We start from the raw sequence: 17,283 nt of genomic DNA, 5'->3' as shown, positions 1-17,283 counted from the left end.
ACACAGGAGGCCACACAACGTGTGCGCCAGGGCCAATGCTCTGATTGCCTCCAGGTTCATCGACTGCGGGGGCGGGGGGGTGGGTCGACTGGTCAGGGGCACGATGAGCATTGGCAGAACTGCGGTCCCTGACCCAAGCCCATCCCTAACGTCTGCCTATTTACCCCACCCGTCGCCCCACCCATGCCCCCTCTGTGGCCAGCCCAGACCAGCTGCTCCTCACACCCTCTGACAGAACACTGAGGCAGGTTGTAACATTGTGCACAGGTATTTAATGTGAAAACATATATACAGATTAGTGCCCGAGTCCCTATCACTAAACTGTGCCCTGCATCCGTGATAACTGTCTTTTACAATTTCTTCCTTTCTTGTCTTTCTTTATATATATATTCACCCCCCCCCCCATCTTATCCGCCTTCCTTACACTTTCCCCCCTTTGCTTCTTCCTCCCCCTTACATCTGTCACACTTTACCCTCTGATGTTAGTTTCTCTGCTGTTTGGCCTTTCACACCTTTTATTCTCTTTGGGGTCTGCCAGTAGCACTGTTTTCCCTTGGTTTCTGTTGCTACGACTCATCTTTCATCCCCTCACCCTACAGCATAAATATCTCCCACTTTCTATGTCTTTTAGACTGGATTCAAAACGTTAGCTCTTTTCTCTCCCCACTGATGCTGCCAGACCTGCTGAGATTTTCCAACATTTTCTCTTTTGGGCCTGTGATAACTTAACTGGTGTCTAATTTTCTGGCCTTATGGGCCCTAATGCTTGATCCCCAGGCAGTATAGCAGGAATGGAAACAGCCTGCTGTGATTCCCGCCTTGCGATCTGGGTCCCCTTTTGCGGGCGTCTTCTGGGGTGACCGGGCCTGGATGGGCCCGGCTGTTGCTTGGGTGTCCAGGTGGCATGGTGCTGCCCTGATCTGCCCATTGCCCACCAGATGCACCAGGGCAAGAGGGTGGGGGGTAGGAGTCGAGGTACTGTGGTGTTCCGGGACCTCCCCTGCGAGAATCACCGGCACGGGCCTCATCACCTCCTCCTCCCCCGGGGTGTCTAATGGCCCCCAGGCTACTCCAGGGGACGGGGGTGCGAGCGGAGCTATCCGTTGAGGCTCCCTTGACACTGCCAGTCCTGGAGGCCCGCACTCGTCTCATCCAGGGACTGCATGCTCGTGGCCATGGAGTACAGGGACTGGACCACCTCCATCTGGGACTGTGCCACAACACCCATTGATTGTGACACCACCTTCTGGGTCTGTGTCACATCAGCCGGTGACTGCGTCATCTCCCTCAGGGACTGGACCACCTCCCTCTGTGTCTGCATCACGTCGGCCAGTTCCTGGCAAATGCCGGAGACGCTCTCAGCCGTGGCCCGCTGTGACTGGGCCACTCTCAGGAGCGCCTGCGAAAGGGCAGCCAGCCCTGGGCCTCAGCCAGTGCCTGCACAGATTACCCCAGTCCTTGAACAAGGCAGCACGGTGGCGCAGTGGTTAGCACCGTTGCCTCACGGCGCCAAGGTCCCAGGTTCGATCCGGCTCTTGGTCACTGTCCATATGGAGTTTGCACATTCTCCCCGTGTTTGCGTGGGTTTCGCCCCCACAACCAAAGATGTCAGGTGGGTCGGCCACACCAAATTGCCCCATAATTGGAAAAAATGAATTGGATACTCTAAATTTATTTTAAAGAAAAACATACTGAACCATAGCCGACGCCCTCGCTCCCAAGGCGTCCACCACCATCGCCACCTGTTGGCCTGGGTGGCATGCATGGGCTGGCACCACCTCCTGCTCCTGCAGGCATTTGGACTCCTCCACCTACGCCTGCAGGTGCTGGATGCTCGCAGACAATCCCTCATTTAGTCCCTGGCTCTGCGGCCGCATCTCCACGATTGATGGGACTGTCCATCCCAGAAGCCCAAAACCCGCCTGAGGTCAGCCCACCCTTTGACAATCCGCCCCCTTGGGTGCTCCTACCTCCACCTGATGTACCGTAAATGGTGCGCATCAGATAGTGCCCCACGCGCCTCTTCACTAAAGTGCTCAACTGAGGTGAGTGCCTCTGGGATGGTGGAGGGTGTTGGGGGCAGCTGCGACGGGAAATCAGTGTCATCATCCGACTCAAGCTCCGGGGTGTCCTGGGTCTCGTGCTGATGGCTCCCATCGGTGTCGGTTTCCTCATCGCTGCTCGGCACCTGGGGCTCTGGCTGTGGGTGTGGCTGGGGCAGGGAACACCAGAAGGACCTGCACCATCACCAGCAGCTCCTGCAAGACACAAGACAAGACGCATGATTAGACCGCCGGCTGGTGGGTGAGTGCTGGTGGGGGTGTGTGCGGAGCGGAAATGAGGGGGTAGTGTGGGTGTGGTGGTGGTGTGAGGGTGGTGGGAGGGTGAGGGTGGTGTGGGGGTGCCTTTGTGAGGCAGGTGTGCTCACTCTGCCAATTGCTTTTTGCCCTGGCAATAGAGCCATTGGCAATGGCGTTGAGGGATTGTTGGGTGGGGGGCTCGAGCACAGGGTCTCGCTGTATGCAAACGACCTGTTGCTGTGTATCTCGGATCCACTGGGGGCATTGGTGGAATCATGAGCATTTTGAGAATTTTCCCAGATACAAGGTAAACATGGGGAAGAGTGAAGTGTTCCCACTTGAGGCTGTTGTGTTTGGTCCCTTGTATTTTAAGATGAACTCACCAAAGACTTTGATCTGTCTAAACAAGATCCTTTTATTGTGTCTCGTGCAGTAGGATGGCAATCTGATACAGAGCACGTTATCATGGAGTCTTGCTACTCCTCTGGAACGTACAACTTCTGCTGACCTGTTGCATGAATGTCTTATCACCTCTACCTCGTGTTCCTCTGGAGATGGCTGGATGAGCCTCTCTTTATATACAGGTCCCCAGGTCACACAACCTTTGTATTGAGACCGCAGGGTGTGTCTGTACCGCCACCTGCTGGTTGGAGGTCTCACACCATTCAACTGTGATATGGCCCATAGGCATATCAGCACAGAGGCCAGGGGGCTGAAGAGGCGTTTGGGAGAGCTACCATTCAAGGTGGTGGGGGCAAGCTTCAGGTACTTGGCCATCCAGGGGGAGTTGGAGGCCAGGATGTGCGAGGAGGTGCTGCAGAGGTGAATGCATCCTTGTCATGTGCAACTGCCTTTTCCAGTTCAAAGTAGTTCATAGGGTACATATGATGGTGGCTAGGATGAGTTGGTTCTTTGAGGGAGTAGAGGATAGGTGTAGGTGGTGTGCAGGGAGGCCTGCAAACCATGTCCACAAGTTCCGGGCTTGTCCAAAACTGAAGGGGTTCTGGCAGGGATTTGCGGATGTAATGAAGGTGAAGGTTGTCCCGATCCCAGAGGTAGCAATATTTGGGGTGTCAGAAGACCCGGAAGTCCAGGGGCGAGAGAGATTCCAATGTCTCGGAACCACCGAAAGCGGAAGTGTGGGTGAGCGACCTGGCAGAATTCCTGAGCTTGGAAAAGTTTAAGTTCATCTTGAGAGGATCAGTTGATGGGTTCGGCCAGAGGTCGAAGCCTTTCATCGACTTCTTTAAGGAGGATTGCGGTGTCGGCAGAGAGGCGGGGGGTTGGGGGGGGGGGGTGCATTAAGGGAGTTAAAATGGGGAAGGCAGAGCAGGACATAGAACATAGAACATAGAAAAATACAGCACAGAACAGGCCCTTCGGCCCACGATGTTGTGCCGAAACTTTGTCCTAGATTAATCATAGATTAACATTGAATTTACAGTGTAGAAGGAGACCATTCGGCCCTTTGAGTCTGCACCGGCTCTTGGAAAGAGCACCCTACCCAAACTCAACACTTCCACCCAACACCAAGGGCAATTTGGACATTAAGGGCAATTTATCATTGGCCAATTCACCTAACCCGCACATCTTTGGACTGTGGGAGGAAACCGGAGCACCCGGAGGAAACCCACGCAGACACGGGGAGGACGTGCAGACTCCGCACAGACAGTGACCCAAGCCGGAATCGAACCTGGAACCCTGGAGCTGTGAAGCAATTGTGCTATCCACAATGCTACCGTGCTGCCCTTGAGAACAAATAAATCTACACTATCATTTTACTGTAATCCATATACCTATCCAATAGCTGCTTGAAGGTCCCTAATGTTTCCGACTCAACTACTTCCACAGGCAGTGCATTCCATGCCCCCACTACTCTCTGGGTAAAGAACCTACCTCTGATATCCCTCCTATATCTTCCACCTTTCACCTTAAATTTATGTCCCCTTGTAATGGTTTGTTCCACCCGGGGAAAAAGTCTCTGACTGTCTACTCTATCTATTCCCCTGATCATCTTATAAACCTCTATCAAGTCGCCCCTCATCCTTCTCCGTTCTAATGAGAAAAGGCCTAGCACCCTCAACCTTTCCTCGTAAGACCTACTCTCCATTCCAGGCAACATCCTGGTAAATCTTCTTTGCACCTTTTCCAAAGCTTCCACATCCTTCCTAAAATGAGGCGACCAGAACTGTACACAGTACTCCAAATGTGGCCTTACCAAAGTTTTGTACAGCTGCATCATCACCTCACGGCTCTTAAATTCAATCCCTCTGTTAATGAACGCGAGCACACCATAGGCCTTCTTCACAGCTCTATCCACTTGAGTGGCAACTTTCAAAGATGTATGAACATAGACCCCAAGATCTCTCTGCTCCTCCACATTGCCAAGAACTCTACCGTTAACCCTGTATTCCGCATTCATATTTGTCCTTCCAAAATGGACAACCTCACACTTTTCAGGGTTAAACTCCATCTGCCACTTCTCAGCCCAGCTCTGCATCCTATCTATGTCTCTTTGCAGCCGACAACAGCCCTCCTTACTACCCACAACTCTTCCTATCGTCTGCAAATTTAGTGACCCACCCTTCAACTTCCTCATCCAAGTCATTAATGAAAATCACAAACAGCAGAGGACCCAGAATTGATCCCTGCGGTACGCCACTGGTAACTGGGATCCAGGCTGAATATTTGCAATCCACCACCACTCTCTGACTTCTATCGGTTAGCCAGTTCGTTATCCAACTGGCCAAATTTCCCACTATCCCATGCCTCCTTACTTTCTGCATAAGCCTACCATGGGGAACTTTATCAAATGCCTTACTAAAATCCATGTACACTACATCCACTGCTTTACCTTCATCCACATGCTTGGTCACCTCCTCAAAGAATTCAATAAGATTTGTAAGGCAAGACCTACCCCTCACAAATCCGTGCTGACTATCCCTAATCAAGCAGTGTCTTTCCAGATGCTCAGAAATCCTATCCTTCAGTACCCTTTCCATTACTTTGGAGGCGGGGAAGGACAGGGGGAGTGTGGGTGTTGATTATTTATTATGTTGTACCAGTGTGTTCTTGCTTATTTGTGGGTTTGTTGTTTGTATAAATGCCTTAATAAAAATATCTATATTTTTAAAATACTTTCATTGTCTTTTTCTGCTTCCTCCTGGAAAGGTTCACTGATGGCTTTTGGGTGAAAAATGATTCAAAAATAATTTAATTGAGATTGCCCTAAACAATAGAGAAGTATTACAATGAGGCCAATGCTTCACACTTCCACTACCTGGACATTTTAGGAGGATTTTGCTCCATTCTCCAGATAATGGGCTGGATATTCTGGCCCCGCCCATCAGATCATCCGGTCCCTCCGAAAGTCAACGGAGTTTTGTGACGGGTCTCACCCTGGCGGGGCTGGAGAAACCGGCCAATGTGTCTCAAATAATTGGTGCCCATTGGGCCCTGCACAATTTTTTCATTCAGAAAAGGACATGTCAGGACTTTGCTGGCAATGAAGCCTCACTGGAGTCAGAGCTAAGTGAAGAAAAGGAACATAATGACCTGACTCAGAGGACTCTTTAATTAATCCTAGAAGGGACATCAGATCATTTTTTTACCATTGATGTCTTATTGTCTATCTTGTCCTGTATATAACTCAGCCTATCTATAAGACCAGCATTTTATTTTTCTTCCTACTTTCAAATAAAGTGGTGTTTCCTCATCCACTACCTATTTACAAGATGACAACATGCCTTTGTCGCTAAGCTGAGTGAATACGTCAGCACCAAATAAATGCACACAAGTATGGTTCTAACCTCCTTGAATAATACATAACAATATGCATTCTATTTTATTGCAAGTAGAAAATGAATCAAAACCAACCTCCTCTTAAAGTGTTATCCAGACTCCAACGTTAGCTCCCTTCTCTCTCCACAGATTGGATTGGATTTGTTTATTGTCACGTGTACGAAGGTACAGTGAAAAGTATTTTTCTGCGAGCAGCTCAACAGATCATTAAGTACATGAAAAGAAAAGGAAATAAAAGAAAATACATAATAGGGCAACACAAGGTACACAATGTATAAAAGAGAGAGGTTAGTAATAATGTTAGTCTTAGATTTAAATGTTAAAAGATTAGAACGATTGCAAGTTAAGTAAAAAGTGGATCTGTTAGGGAGAGCTCGCAGTGAGTCGCCTCACTCTGGCGCCATCTGGTTCTCCTGATGCTGTTAGACCTGCTGAAACTGTCCACTTATTTCTGCTGCTGTTGTACTCTTCCCTTAGACTGTGTTTTGTCTGAACATGCTTCTAACACCTATTGTACTGCTTAGCTTAGATGTAATATGAGGGACAAAATTGTGAGAAACGGCTGTTCATATTCTCTTAAAAGATAATGGAAGATGATTGTTATAACCCTCATGGAGGTCACTGCATCAGGACTATCATATTCCCTATTACCTCTACTGAATACGAACTCCCATTGTAACAAGGGGGCGGGGCGTTCCTTTAACAGGGGGTTGGATCACTAATATAAAAACCCCAACCTGGATGCAGGCCGGGGAGGGAGATCCTTCAGGGAGTGGAGAACTGGTAAATTGTATATAAAACCTAACCCTTGTTTCCTACCTGCTTGGTCAATGCGTGCTACTTTATCAGATTCTACACTGGCGACGAGAATAAAGTGGAGCTGTTGTCGATGCCAGGTACTAGGTGCCGGAGCCACATCGTCCAGGCCTAGATCCATCCGCCAAAATATTGCATATTGGTAAGCTCAAACCATTTCACGCAGGTGTCGATGACTGGGGGCAGTATGTCGAGCACATGCAATATTTGTTCCATGCCAACGGGATTATCGGGGATGAACGGCAGACTGTGGTATTTCTTATGGCCTGCAGTGGGCCCACGTACAGCCTCATAAAGAGCCTCACCCATCCGTATGTGCCAGATACCTGGTCGTTCGATGCATTGGTGGCCATTTTGACCTGCAACTGCCATTAATTGTCTGGCGATTCATATGGCCACTCAGCTCCAGTTGGAATCAACCAGCGACTTCCTGGCCCACCTCCACAAATTATTAGCTGAAGCCTGCAAATTTTGTGCCATGCTCAACGACTCGTTGCAAGACCGATTCATATGTGGAATCCGCGATACTGACTGCAAAGGAAACTGCTGGTTGTGACTGACCTGACTTTACAACGCACTGTGGAAATCACCATGTCCTGTGAGGGCGCAGAAAAAGGGGTCCAGGAACTGAGAAGAATGGCGGTGCTGAGCCTTGGCTGCCAAACCACACACCACCCAGGTTCCGTTTCGGAAGCAGGGCCCCGGCAGTGGGATGCCCCCTGCAGATGTCACTGCCACCACTGAAGACCGGAACACCACAGAGCACCCTTCCTCGACCGTGAAGACCCGGAGTACAGGTTCCAGCTGGTATCTCCTGCTGGTCATAGGGCCCCGGAGGGCAGCAGACCCAGAGCGGACTATGCACCCCGCCGCCCCACTAGATGTGACCACCACCCCAGGAACCAGGCCCACTTCGTGGATGATGAAGAAGAGGCATATCAAAGTCTGCATTGCGTGACTTTGTCTCGGGTTGCCCCCATTCAGACCGGTGAGCCTCACGTCTGTAGTGGGTAAAGTCTTGGAGGGGATTATAAGAGACAAGATTTATAATCATCTAGATAGGAATAATATGATCAGGGATAGTCAGCATGGCTTTGTGAAGGGTAGGTCATGCCTCACAAACCTTATTGAGTTCTTTGAGAAGGTGACTGAACAGGTAGACGAGGGTAGAGCAGTTGATGTGGTGTATATGGATTTCAGCAAAGCATTTGATAAGGTTCCCCACGGTAGGCTATTGCAAAAAATACGGAGGCTGGGGATTGAGGGTGATTTAGAGATGTGGATCAGAAATTGGCTAGCTGAAAGAAGACAGAGGGTGGTGGTTGATGGGAAATGTTCAGAATGGAGTACAGTCACAAGTGGAGTACCACAAGGATCTGTTCTGGGGCCGTTGCTGTTTGTCATTTTTATCAATGACCTAGAGGAAGGCGCAGAAGGGTGGGTGAGTAAATTTGCAGACGATACTAAAGTCGGTGGTGTTGTCGATAGTGTGGAAGGATGTAGCAGGTTACAGAGGGATATAGATAAGCTGCAGAGCTGGGCTGAGAGGTGGCAAATGGAGTTTAATGTAGAGAAGTGTGAGGTGATTCACTTTGGAAGGAATAACAGGAATGCGGAATATTTGGCTAATGGTAAAGTTCTTGAAAGTGTGGATGAGCAGAGGGATCTAGGTGTCCATGTACATAGATCCCTGAAAGTTGCCACCCAGGTTGATAGGGTTGTGAAGAAGGCCTATGGAGTGTTGGCCTTTATTGGTAGAGGGATTGCGTTCCGGAGTCGGGAGGTCATGTTGCAGCTGTACAGAACTCTGGTACGGCCGCATTTGGAGTATTGCGTACAGTTCTGGTCACCGCATTATAGGAAGGACGTGGAGGCTTTGGAGCGGGTGCAGAGGAGATTTACCAGGATGTTGCCTGGTATGGAGGGAAAATCTTATGAGGAAAGGCTGATGGACTTGAGGTTGTTTTCGTTGGAGAGAAGAAGGTTAAGAGGAGACTTAATAGAGGCATACAAAATGATCAGGGGGTTGGATAGGGTGGACAGTGAGAGCCTTCTCCCGCGGATGGAAATGGCTGGCACGAGGGGACATAACTTTAAACTGAGGGGTAATAGATATAGGACAGAGGTCAGAGGTAGGTTCTTTACGCAAAGAGTAGTGAGGCCGTGGAATGCCCTACCTGCTACAGTAGTGAACTCGCCAACATTGAGGGCATTTAAAAGTTTATTAGATAAACATATGGATGATAATGGCATAGTGTAGGTTAGATGGCTTTTGTTTCGGTGCAACATCGTGGGCCGAAGGGCCTGTACTGCGCTGTATTGTTCTATGTTCTATGTTCTATGTTCTATTCAGCTTGCGTTGCAAGTGAATGGGCATTCCATCCACATGGAGTTGGACAGAGGTGCAGCGGTATCTGCTGTCAATCACCATACCTTTGATCATATTCGTCCGGTCTCCAGACGCTGACCCTCCGGGATACCAACACCCGTCTCGCTACACATACTGGTGAACCGCTGGCAAGTGCGGGTACTTACATGGTCCTGGTCGAATACAGTCCACAGATGGCACACCTGCCATTGGTGGCCATAAATGGCAGTGGCCTGAGTTTGTTGGGATGTGACTGGCTGTGCCATCTCAGGCTGGACTAGGAAAGTGTTTGCTGAATGTACCCACATGGCCCTGAGGACGCCCTGGCCAGGTGCCCCACCGTGTTTCAGGAGGGGTTTGGCACCATCAGAGGGGCTGTGGCCTGCATCAGTGTCGACCCGAATGTCCAACCGAGATATTTCCATGTCTGCGATCGAGTGTGGATGAATCATCGTGAAAATTTGAAGATAATATGCCTTGTCCATTTCTCTGACTGGGCGGCACAGTCTTGCTGGTGATGAAGCCCGACCACTCCGTCCGCCTCTGTGGAGACTATAAGATGATGGTCAACTGTGCATCCCATCTGGATCACGACCTCGTCCTTTGGATTGAGGGCCTCTTCACTAAGCTCAGCGATGGATGTACTTTTTCCAAATTAGACATGAGCCATACCTCCAACTGCCTTTGGGCCGATTGTGATGATCAACACGCATCGGAGCTACATGAATATAACCGCTTCCTTTTGGGGTTATGCCCACTTGCGCTATCTTCTGGCAGGTGATAGAAAACATCCTGCTATGACTCCCGAGAGTGGTGGTATATCTTCACAATGTCCTGATCACAGAATCGTCTGACTGGGAGCCCTGGCTGAGATTCTCCAGAGTTTTGAAGAAATGGGGGTCCGCCTCCACAGGGAAATACACCCAAGGTCACCTACCTAGGCGATTGTGTGGATCGCCATAGGTTGCACCCAATGGAGGAAAAAGTACAGGCCAACCGTAAGGTTCTGGTGCCAATTGGACCGACAGAACTATGCTAATTTTTTGGCCGGGTAATTTACTATGGCAGGTTTATTCCGGACCTCACCACCGTTTGGCCCCCCTCCACTGTCTGCTAAGTAAAGGTCAATGTTGGGAATGGCCCCAGGCCCTGGAGTCAGCTTTCATGTCGGTGAGGAAGCAGCTATCCTCTTCCCGTCTATCGGCTCACTTTGACCCAACCAAGCTACTGTTGCCGATGTGCGATGCATCCCCCAAGGGATCGGAGCCGTCCTCGCCCACAGGATGGATGATGGGTCGTAACACCCCATAGCATTCACATTGCGACATATTGGTGGATGCGGGAAAAAACTATGCACAAATTGAGAAGGAAGGCTTGGCCATGGTGTTTGGGGTAAAATCAATTCCAACAGTGCGTCTACGGGCATGATTTCACCATCTGCACCGATCACAAGCCCCTGTTGCCGTTGTTTAAAAAAGATTGTGCAATCCCCCCCATCACCTCTACAGGATCCAGCAGTGGTTGCTACGTTTAGCAGCATACGAATATGTAATGGGCCATCGCTCTTGGATCTGCCATCCGGCACGCTGATGCATTGAGCCGCCTCCCTCTTTCTATCAGGCTGCCTGCACTGGCGGCATTCGGCAAAGTGACAACTTGCGCTATCTTCTGGCGGGTGGGATAATGAAGAAGAGGCATATCATCCAGCAGAGGGCAATAGAGCAGAGCTCCTGATTGGCTGTTGCGGGAAAAATTTGCATCAGTGCATTGCGGTCACTGCATCCAGAAAGTGTACCTGAGCAAGACACCCTAGGTGTTCAAGTCAAGGCAAGCATCCAGCAGAGGGCAGTAGAGCAGAGCTGCTGATTGGCTGTTGCGGGGGAAATTTGCATCAGTGCATTGCGGTCACTGCATCTAGAAAGTGTACCTGAGCAAGACACCCTAGGTGTTCAAGTCAAGGCAAGCATCCAGCAGAGGGCAGTAGAGCAGAGCTGCTGATTGGCTGTTGCAGGGAAAATTTGCATCAGTGCATTGCGGTCACTGCATCTTGAAGGTGGTTTGTGGAGGAGCTGTTGTCAAGTGACAGTTAAACCCGAAACACTTCTTCAGTGTTTCCCTCCCTACCTCCCCCTCTAACCCCCAAAAAAGGCAAGGATCCCAGCCGAGTAAAGATCAAGAGGGAGACTCGAGGGCGGGTAGAAGTAGAAAGAAGTTGAACCGTGACGTCACAACCTGCAGGTAAGTGATTGGCTGGTCACTAGTAAGTAGTTTTTCTTTTCCTTGAGGTGTTATCGTGCGGGGCGCAGTGGTTGCTGAGTGAGTGCTTGCTGAGAAGGGGAGTACATTTTTTTTTAAACTTACTGTTGTGAGTTTCCAGCTGAATCCGGTCGGAGTGAGGACCGAGTGACTGCTGGTGAAAGAGCGCGAGGAGAGCGACGGGGACTCAGAGAAAGAGCGCGAAGAGAGTGGCAGAGACTCAGTGAAAGAGCGCGAGGAGAGCGGCGGGGACACAGGATAAAAGAGCTGGAGGAGAGCGGCGGGGACACAGGATAAAAGAGCGCAAGGAGAGCTGCGGGGACACAGGATAAAAGAGTGCGAGGAGAGCGGTGGGGACACAGGCTAAAAGAGTGCGAGGAGAACGGCGGGGACACAGCTGCTGGAGAAGCAGCCTTCAGATTTTCGGCGGGAGCAGTGGCCAGGGGTCTGTCGGGAAAATGAGGGATAGAAATGGCAAGATTAGGGAACCATGGATGACGGGTGGAATTGTGAGACTAGCTAAGATGAAAAAGGAAGCATACATAAGATCTAGGCCACTTAGAACTGATGAAGCTTTGGAGGAATATCGGGAAAGTAGGACAAATCTCAAACGCGCAATAAAGAAGGCTAAAAGGGGTTATGAAATATCTTTGGCTAACAGGGTTAAGGGAAATCCCAAAGCCTTTTATTCGTATATAAGGAGCAAGAGGGTAACTAGAGAAAGGATTGGCCCACTCAAAGACAAAAGAGGGAATTTATGCGTGGAGTCAGAGGAAATGTGTGAGATTCTTAATGAGTACTTTGCATCGGTATTCACCTGGGAGAGGGACATGACAGATGTTGAGGCTAGGGATGGATGTTTAAATACTCTAGGTCAAGTCGGCATAAGGAAGGGGGAAGCTTTGGGTATTCTAAAATGCGTTAAGGTGGACAAGTCCCCAGGTCCGGATGGGATCTATCCCAGGTTACTGAGGGAAGCAAGGGACAAAATAACTGGGGCCTTAACAGATATCTTTGCAGCATCCTTGAGCATGGGTGAGGTCTCGGAGGACTGGAGAATTGCTAATGTTGTCCCTTTGTTTAAGAAGGGTAGCAGGGATAATCGAGGGAATTATAGACCTGTGAGCTTGACGTCAGTGGTAGGCAAACTGTTGGGGAAGATATTTAGGGATAGGATCTATTCACATTTGGAAGAAAATAGAATTATCAGTGATAGGCAGCATGGTTTTGTGCAGGGAAGGTCATGTCTTACAAACCTAATAGAATTCTTTGAGGAAGTGACAAAGTTAATTGATGAGGGAATGGCTGCAGATGTCATATACATGGACTTCAGTAAGGCGCTTGATAAAGTTTCCCATGGCAGGTTGATGGAAAAAGTGAAGTCGTATGGGGTTCAGGGTGTATTAACTAGATGGATAAAGAACTGGCTGGGCAACAGGGGACAGAGAGTAGTGGTGGAAGGGAGTGTGTCAAAATGGAGAAAGGTGACTAGTGGTGTTCCACAGGGATCCGTGCTCGGACCACTGTTGTTTGTGATATACATAAATGATCTGGATGAATGTATAGGTGGTCTGATTAGAAAGTTTGCAGATGATACTAAGATTGGTGGAGTTGCAGATAGCGAGGAGGACTGTCAGAGAATACAACAAAATATAGATAGATTGGAGAGTTGGGCAGAGAAATGGCAGATGGAGTTCAATCCAGGCAAATGCGAGGTGATGCATTTTGGAAGATCTAATTCAAGAGCGGACTATACGGTCAATGGAAGAGTCCTGGGGAAAATTAATGTACAGAGAGATCTGGGAGTTCAGGTCCATTGTACCCTGAAGGTGGCAACACAGGTCGAGAGAGTGGTCAAGAAGGCATACAGCATGCTTGCCTTCATCGGACGGGGTATTGAGTACAAGAGTCGGCAGGTCATGTTACAGTTGTATAGGACTTTGGTTAGGCCACATTTGGAATACTGCGTGCAGTTCTGGTCGCCACATTACCAGAAGGATGTGGATGCTTTAGAGAGGGTGCAGAGGAGGTTCACCAGGATGTTGCCTGGTATGGAGGATGCTAGCTATGAAGAAAGGTTGAGTAGATTAGGATTGTTTTCGTTGGCAAGGTGGAGGTTGAGGGGGGACCTGATTGACGTCTACAAAATTATGAGAGGTATGGACAGGGTGGATAGCAACAAGCTTTTTCCAAGAGTGGGGGTGTCAATTACAAGGGGTCACAATTTCAAGGTGAGAGGGGGAAGGTTTAAGGGAGATGTGCGTGGAAAGTTTTTTACGCAGAGGGTGGTGGGTGCCTGGAACACTTTGCCAGTGGAGGTGGTAGAGGCGGGCACGATAGCATCATTTAAGATGCATCGAGACAGATATATGAATGGGCGGGGAACAGAGGGAAGTAGATCCTTGGAAAATAGAAGACAGGTTTAGATAAAGGATCTGGATCGGCGCAGGCTGGAAGGGCCGAAGGGCCTGTTCCTGTGCTGTAATTTTCTTTGTTGTTCTTTGTTGTTGTACCCTTCATTTATGGATTCCTTGCCGGTCACGGTTTCCTGCTTCCGGGGATGGACTCAGGTGGATCCACAATTGTCCCGGGTACAGCATATAATCCAGTAAGGGTCCCAACACCACGCTTTGCTGGGGCATTTGAAGGTGTACACGAACAAGATACCCGAGTTAAGCATCGACGAGGTGTCATCACGTGGGAAACATGCATGATGGTTCCCGAGCATGCGCATGCACCACCCTGCAGCGCCTCCACAATAGACACCCGGGATGTCAAAGACGAAGATATTAGCCCACAGCTACATATGGTGGTCAGGCATTAACGTGGATATAGAGAAGGTGGTCCAGCATTGTACTCAGTGCCAGGAACACTAGAAGCTGCTGCTGGCGGCACTGCTCCACCCATGGGAAAGCCCGTGCCATCCTTGGCCCAGTCTCCACATAGATTTTGCAGGACCGTTCCAGGGAGCAATGTTCCTCATCGTCATAGACGACCACTCAAAGTGGATGGACGTCCATAAAACGCAAAGCATGACAGCTCGAGTCACAGTTGACAGGCTGTGGCTATCTTTCAGCACGCACATGATACCAGAAGTGCTGGCCTCGGACACTGGGAGAGCGTTCATGAGTGCAGAGTTTGGGGCAGTCATGACCACAAGCAGCATACGGCATGTACGTACTGCCCCACACCACCCGGCGCCCGAATGGATTAGCGGAGCGTGCAGTCCAGATGTTCAAAAATGGAATGAGAAAGCAGACTTTGGGGTCCTGGGGGACTCGGTTGGCATGATTCCTTTTTGCTACCGGACCATGCCGTACGCCACGACAGGAGCCCCTCCGGTTGAGTTACTGATGGGCTGTCAACTTTGTATGTGTTTGAGTTTGGTTCTCCTGGATATTGGCGGGAAAATCCACCAGCGCCAGGATAGAGCCGAGGCTGATGCAGGCCGCCGTATGTCTTTGCGCACCTTCCCTGTAGGAGATCTAATGTCCATCTGCAACTTGGGAATGCGCCACATAGACCCAAGCTTCGTGTTTTGATTGCTGACAATTCCTGGCTCCCTGACTGGTCATTTTCAAAATATTATAAAACATTACAATCAGAATAATAAAGATGAATTAACTTGACATCGACACAAAGGTTGGTTGGAGATGTTGTGCATATCTCCATTGTTACAATCAGTTAATATTGCCAATGCACAACTTTATCATTTATGTTTATTCTGAAAAATAATCTTTTCTAGCCCAAACACTGGATTTGGACCCATAACTAAATTAAACGGGTACTAATGGGTCGCCTGAATGGATATTGCACGCTGTATCAGCACTTATGATTAGCGGCATTAAATAGGTATAGGGTGCAATTTAGCCGGAGAAAATCTATGTCCGGAATGGGGAAGGTTTTGCAAGGTATTTCTCAATGGCTGCAGCGCCGAGAAACAGCCAGCTATTCATCGGCACTTTGGTGTTTTTTTGACCTCAGGGAGTTTCTCTGTGCCGAGGCCGCACATAGAGTAATTTCCTGATGGCGAGCTGGAAAGTCTCTCGCAGGTCAAGGCACCTTTCAGGTCCCCCACCACTCCCAACCTCATGGAGGCCCCGGAACCACCCCCTCATTCCGCTTGCTTAGGCTTCCATGGGCCTGATCCCTGGCAGTGCTAACCTGGCACATGAGCATCCTGGCACTGCCACCCAGGCAGTGCCCTAGACAGGGTGCCAGGCTGGCATTGCCAAGGTGCCTGGATTCCAGAGGGAGTGCCAGGGTGCCAACCTGCCCTGTTCCCGACCACCTGGAGCTTTGTGCAAGACCCCCCCACACCCCCGTGCGATTACGTCTGGTCCATGTTTAAACATGGCCACTAAACGGTGGCCTGGTGAGGTTCCCAGGTGCTGGGAGAATCCGGTGCATGCATATTTAAATGAGCCGAATGGCTCATTTAAAAATGCTGATATGGATCTCGCCCAGCGCGGGAGACATCCAGATCGTGAAATCTTGTGAAGTTCAGTTGAATCTTGCGAGATGCCTCGAGTGTCGGAAATCTCACGAGACACCAAGTTGGGTGTGACGAGCCGTTAAATCACGTCCATAATCTTTTGCAATGTTCTCGCCTTGTAAAATACCAAACGTGACAAAGCAAGTTACTATTGCATGTAAACACAGAATATACTAGTCCAGCCAAATAGGTTCTGCAAAACCAGATATACATAGAGTATAATATTAATTAATCAATCCTTGATGTGAATTATGAAGATTATATGACTCATACAAATGAATCTTAACGGGCAGCATGGTGGCGCAGTGGTTAGCACTGCTATCTCATGGCATGAGGATCCGGATTCAATCCCGGCTTCAGGTCACTGTTCGTGTGGATTGTGCACATTCTTTCCGTGTCTGCGTGGGTCTCACCCCCCCAAACTCAAAGAGATGTCTAGGGTAGGTCAATTGGCCACGATAAATTGCCCCTTAATTGTAAAAAGGGAATTGGGTACTGTAAATTTTAAAAGAAACAAATATATATATTTTTAAAACCTTAATGACAGTGAGTAAGACATAAAAGGTGAATCATATATTTCAAATGAAAATATTATTTTTTACAGGTACACACTTATTCCCACTGCAATAATCCTTGGAACAGGAGGAGCTCCGCTTTGGTCTGCTAAATGCACCTATCTTACCATTTGTGGTTATCGATACGCAAAAAAATACAATAAGGTTGGAGAAAATATAGTAAACCACTACTTTGGTATTTTCTTCCTTATATTCCAGTCGTCTGCTGTTTGGGGGAATCTACTGTCATCATTAATATTTCAATATACTTCTGGAAAAGGTAAGAAAACATAATCGGTTTGGAAGTACTAGAATATATACTAAATGTCTATTATCTATTAAAACAAACAGGATACCACCTCTTTTAAAAAGAAGTAACCAAAGGAATTTGGTATGAGTGCATTGTGCATCACTGACCATAATGACCACTTTTATTTCCGTAGAAAATTTGCTCAGATACTCTGTGGGATTGTTGTTTCTGAAATATGTCCGTTATTTTTAGGCTATGGCAGTGTACAGCGGGATGGATACTACTTATTTGTATTTAACAGTGTTGGAGGGACATTTGAGAACATTCAATTCAAAAGTGAAGGTCTTGCATGTGGCATAACCCAGAATCCTTCCCTTCTTCCTTTCAACACAAAGATATGGAGCTGATCTTTGTCTCCCATTGGAGGCAAGAATGAAGTTGGG

At 48.8% G+C, this 17,283-nt stretch overlaps 1 protein-coding gene across 1 annotated transcript in view; it reads left to right on the top strand.

Moving 5' to 3' along the window:
- LOC140419584 (protein unc-93 homolog A-like) overlaps positions 1–17,283 on the top strand; it is a 177,959-nt gene that overhangs the window by 94,674 nt on the left and 66,002 nt on the right. The window contains exon 3 of the mRNA XM_072503511.1: positions 16,641–16,870. Within this exon, the coding sequence (XP_072359612.1) occupies positions 16,641–16,870 (230 nt within the window). The remainder of the gene's footprint in view (positions 1–16,640; positions 16,871–17,283) is intronic.

This window comes from Scyliorhinus torazame, chromosome 1 (assembly GCF_047496885.1).
Source record: "Scyliorhinus torazame isolate Kashiwa2021f chromosome 1, sScyTor2.1, whole genome shotgun sequence".
Lineage (NCBI taxonomy): Eukaryota > Metazoa > Chordata > Chondrichthyes > Carcharhiniformes > Scyliorhinidae > Scyliorhinus > Scyliorhinus torazame.
The sequence above is the reverse complement of the archived record's forward strand: the minus strand, read 5'-3'. Positions and strand labels throughout refer to the sequence as shown.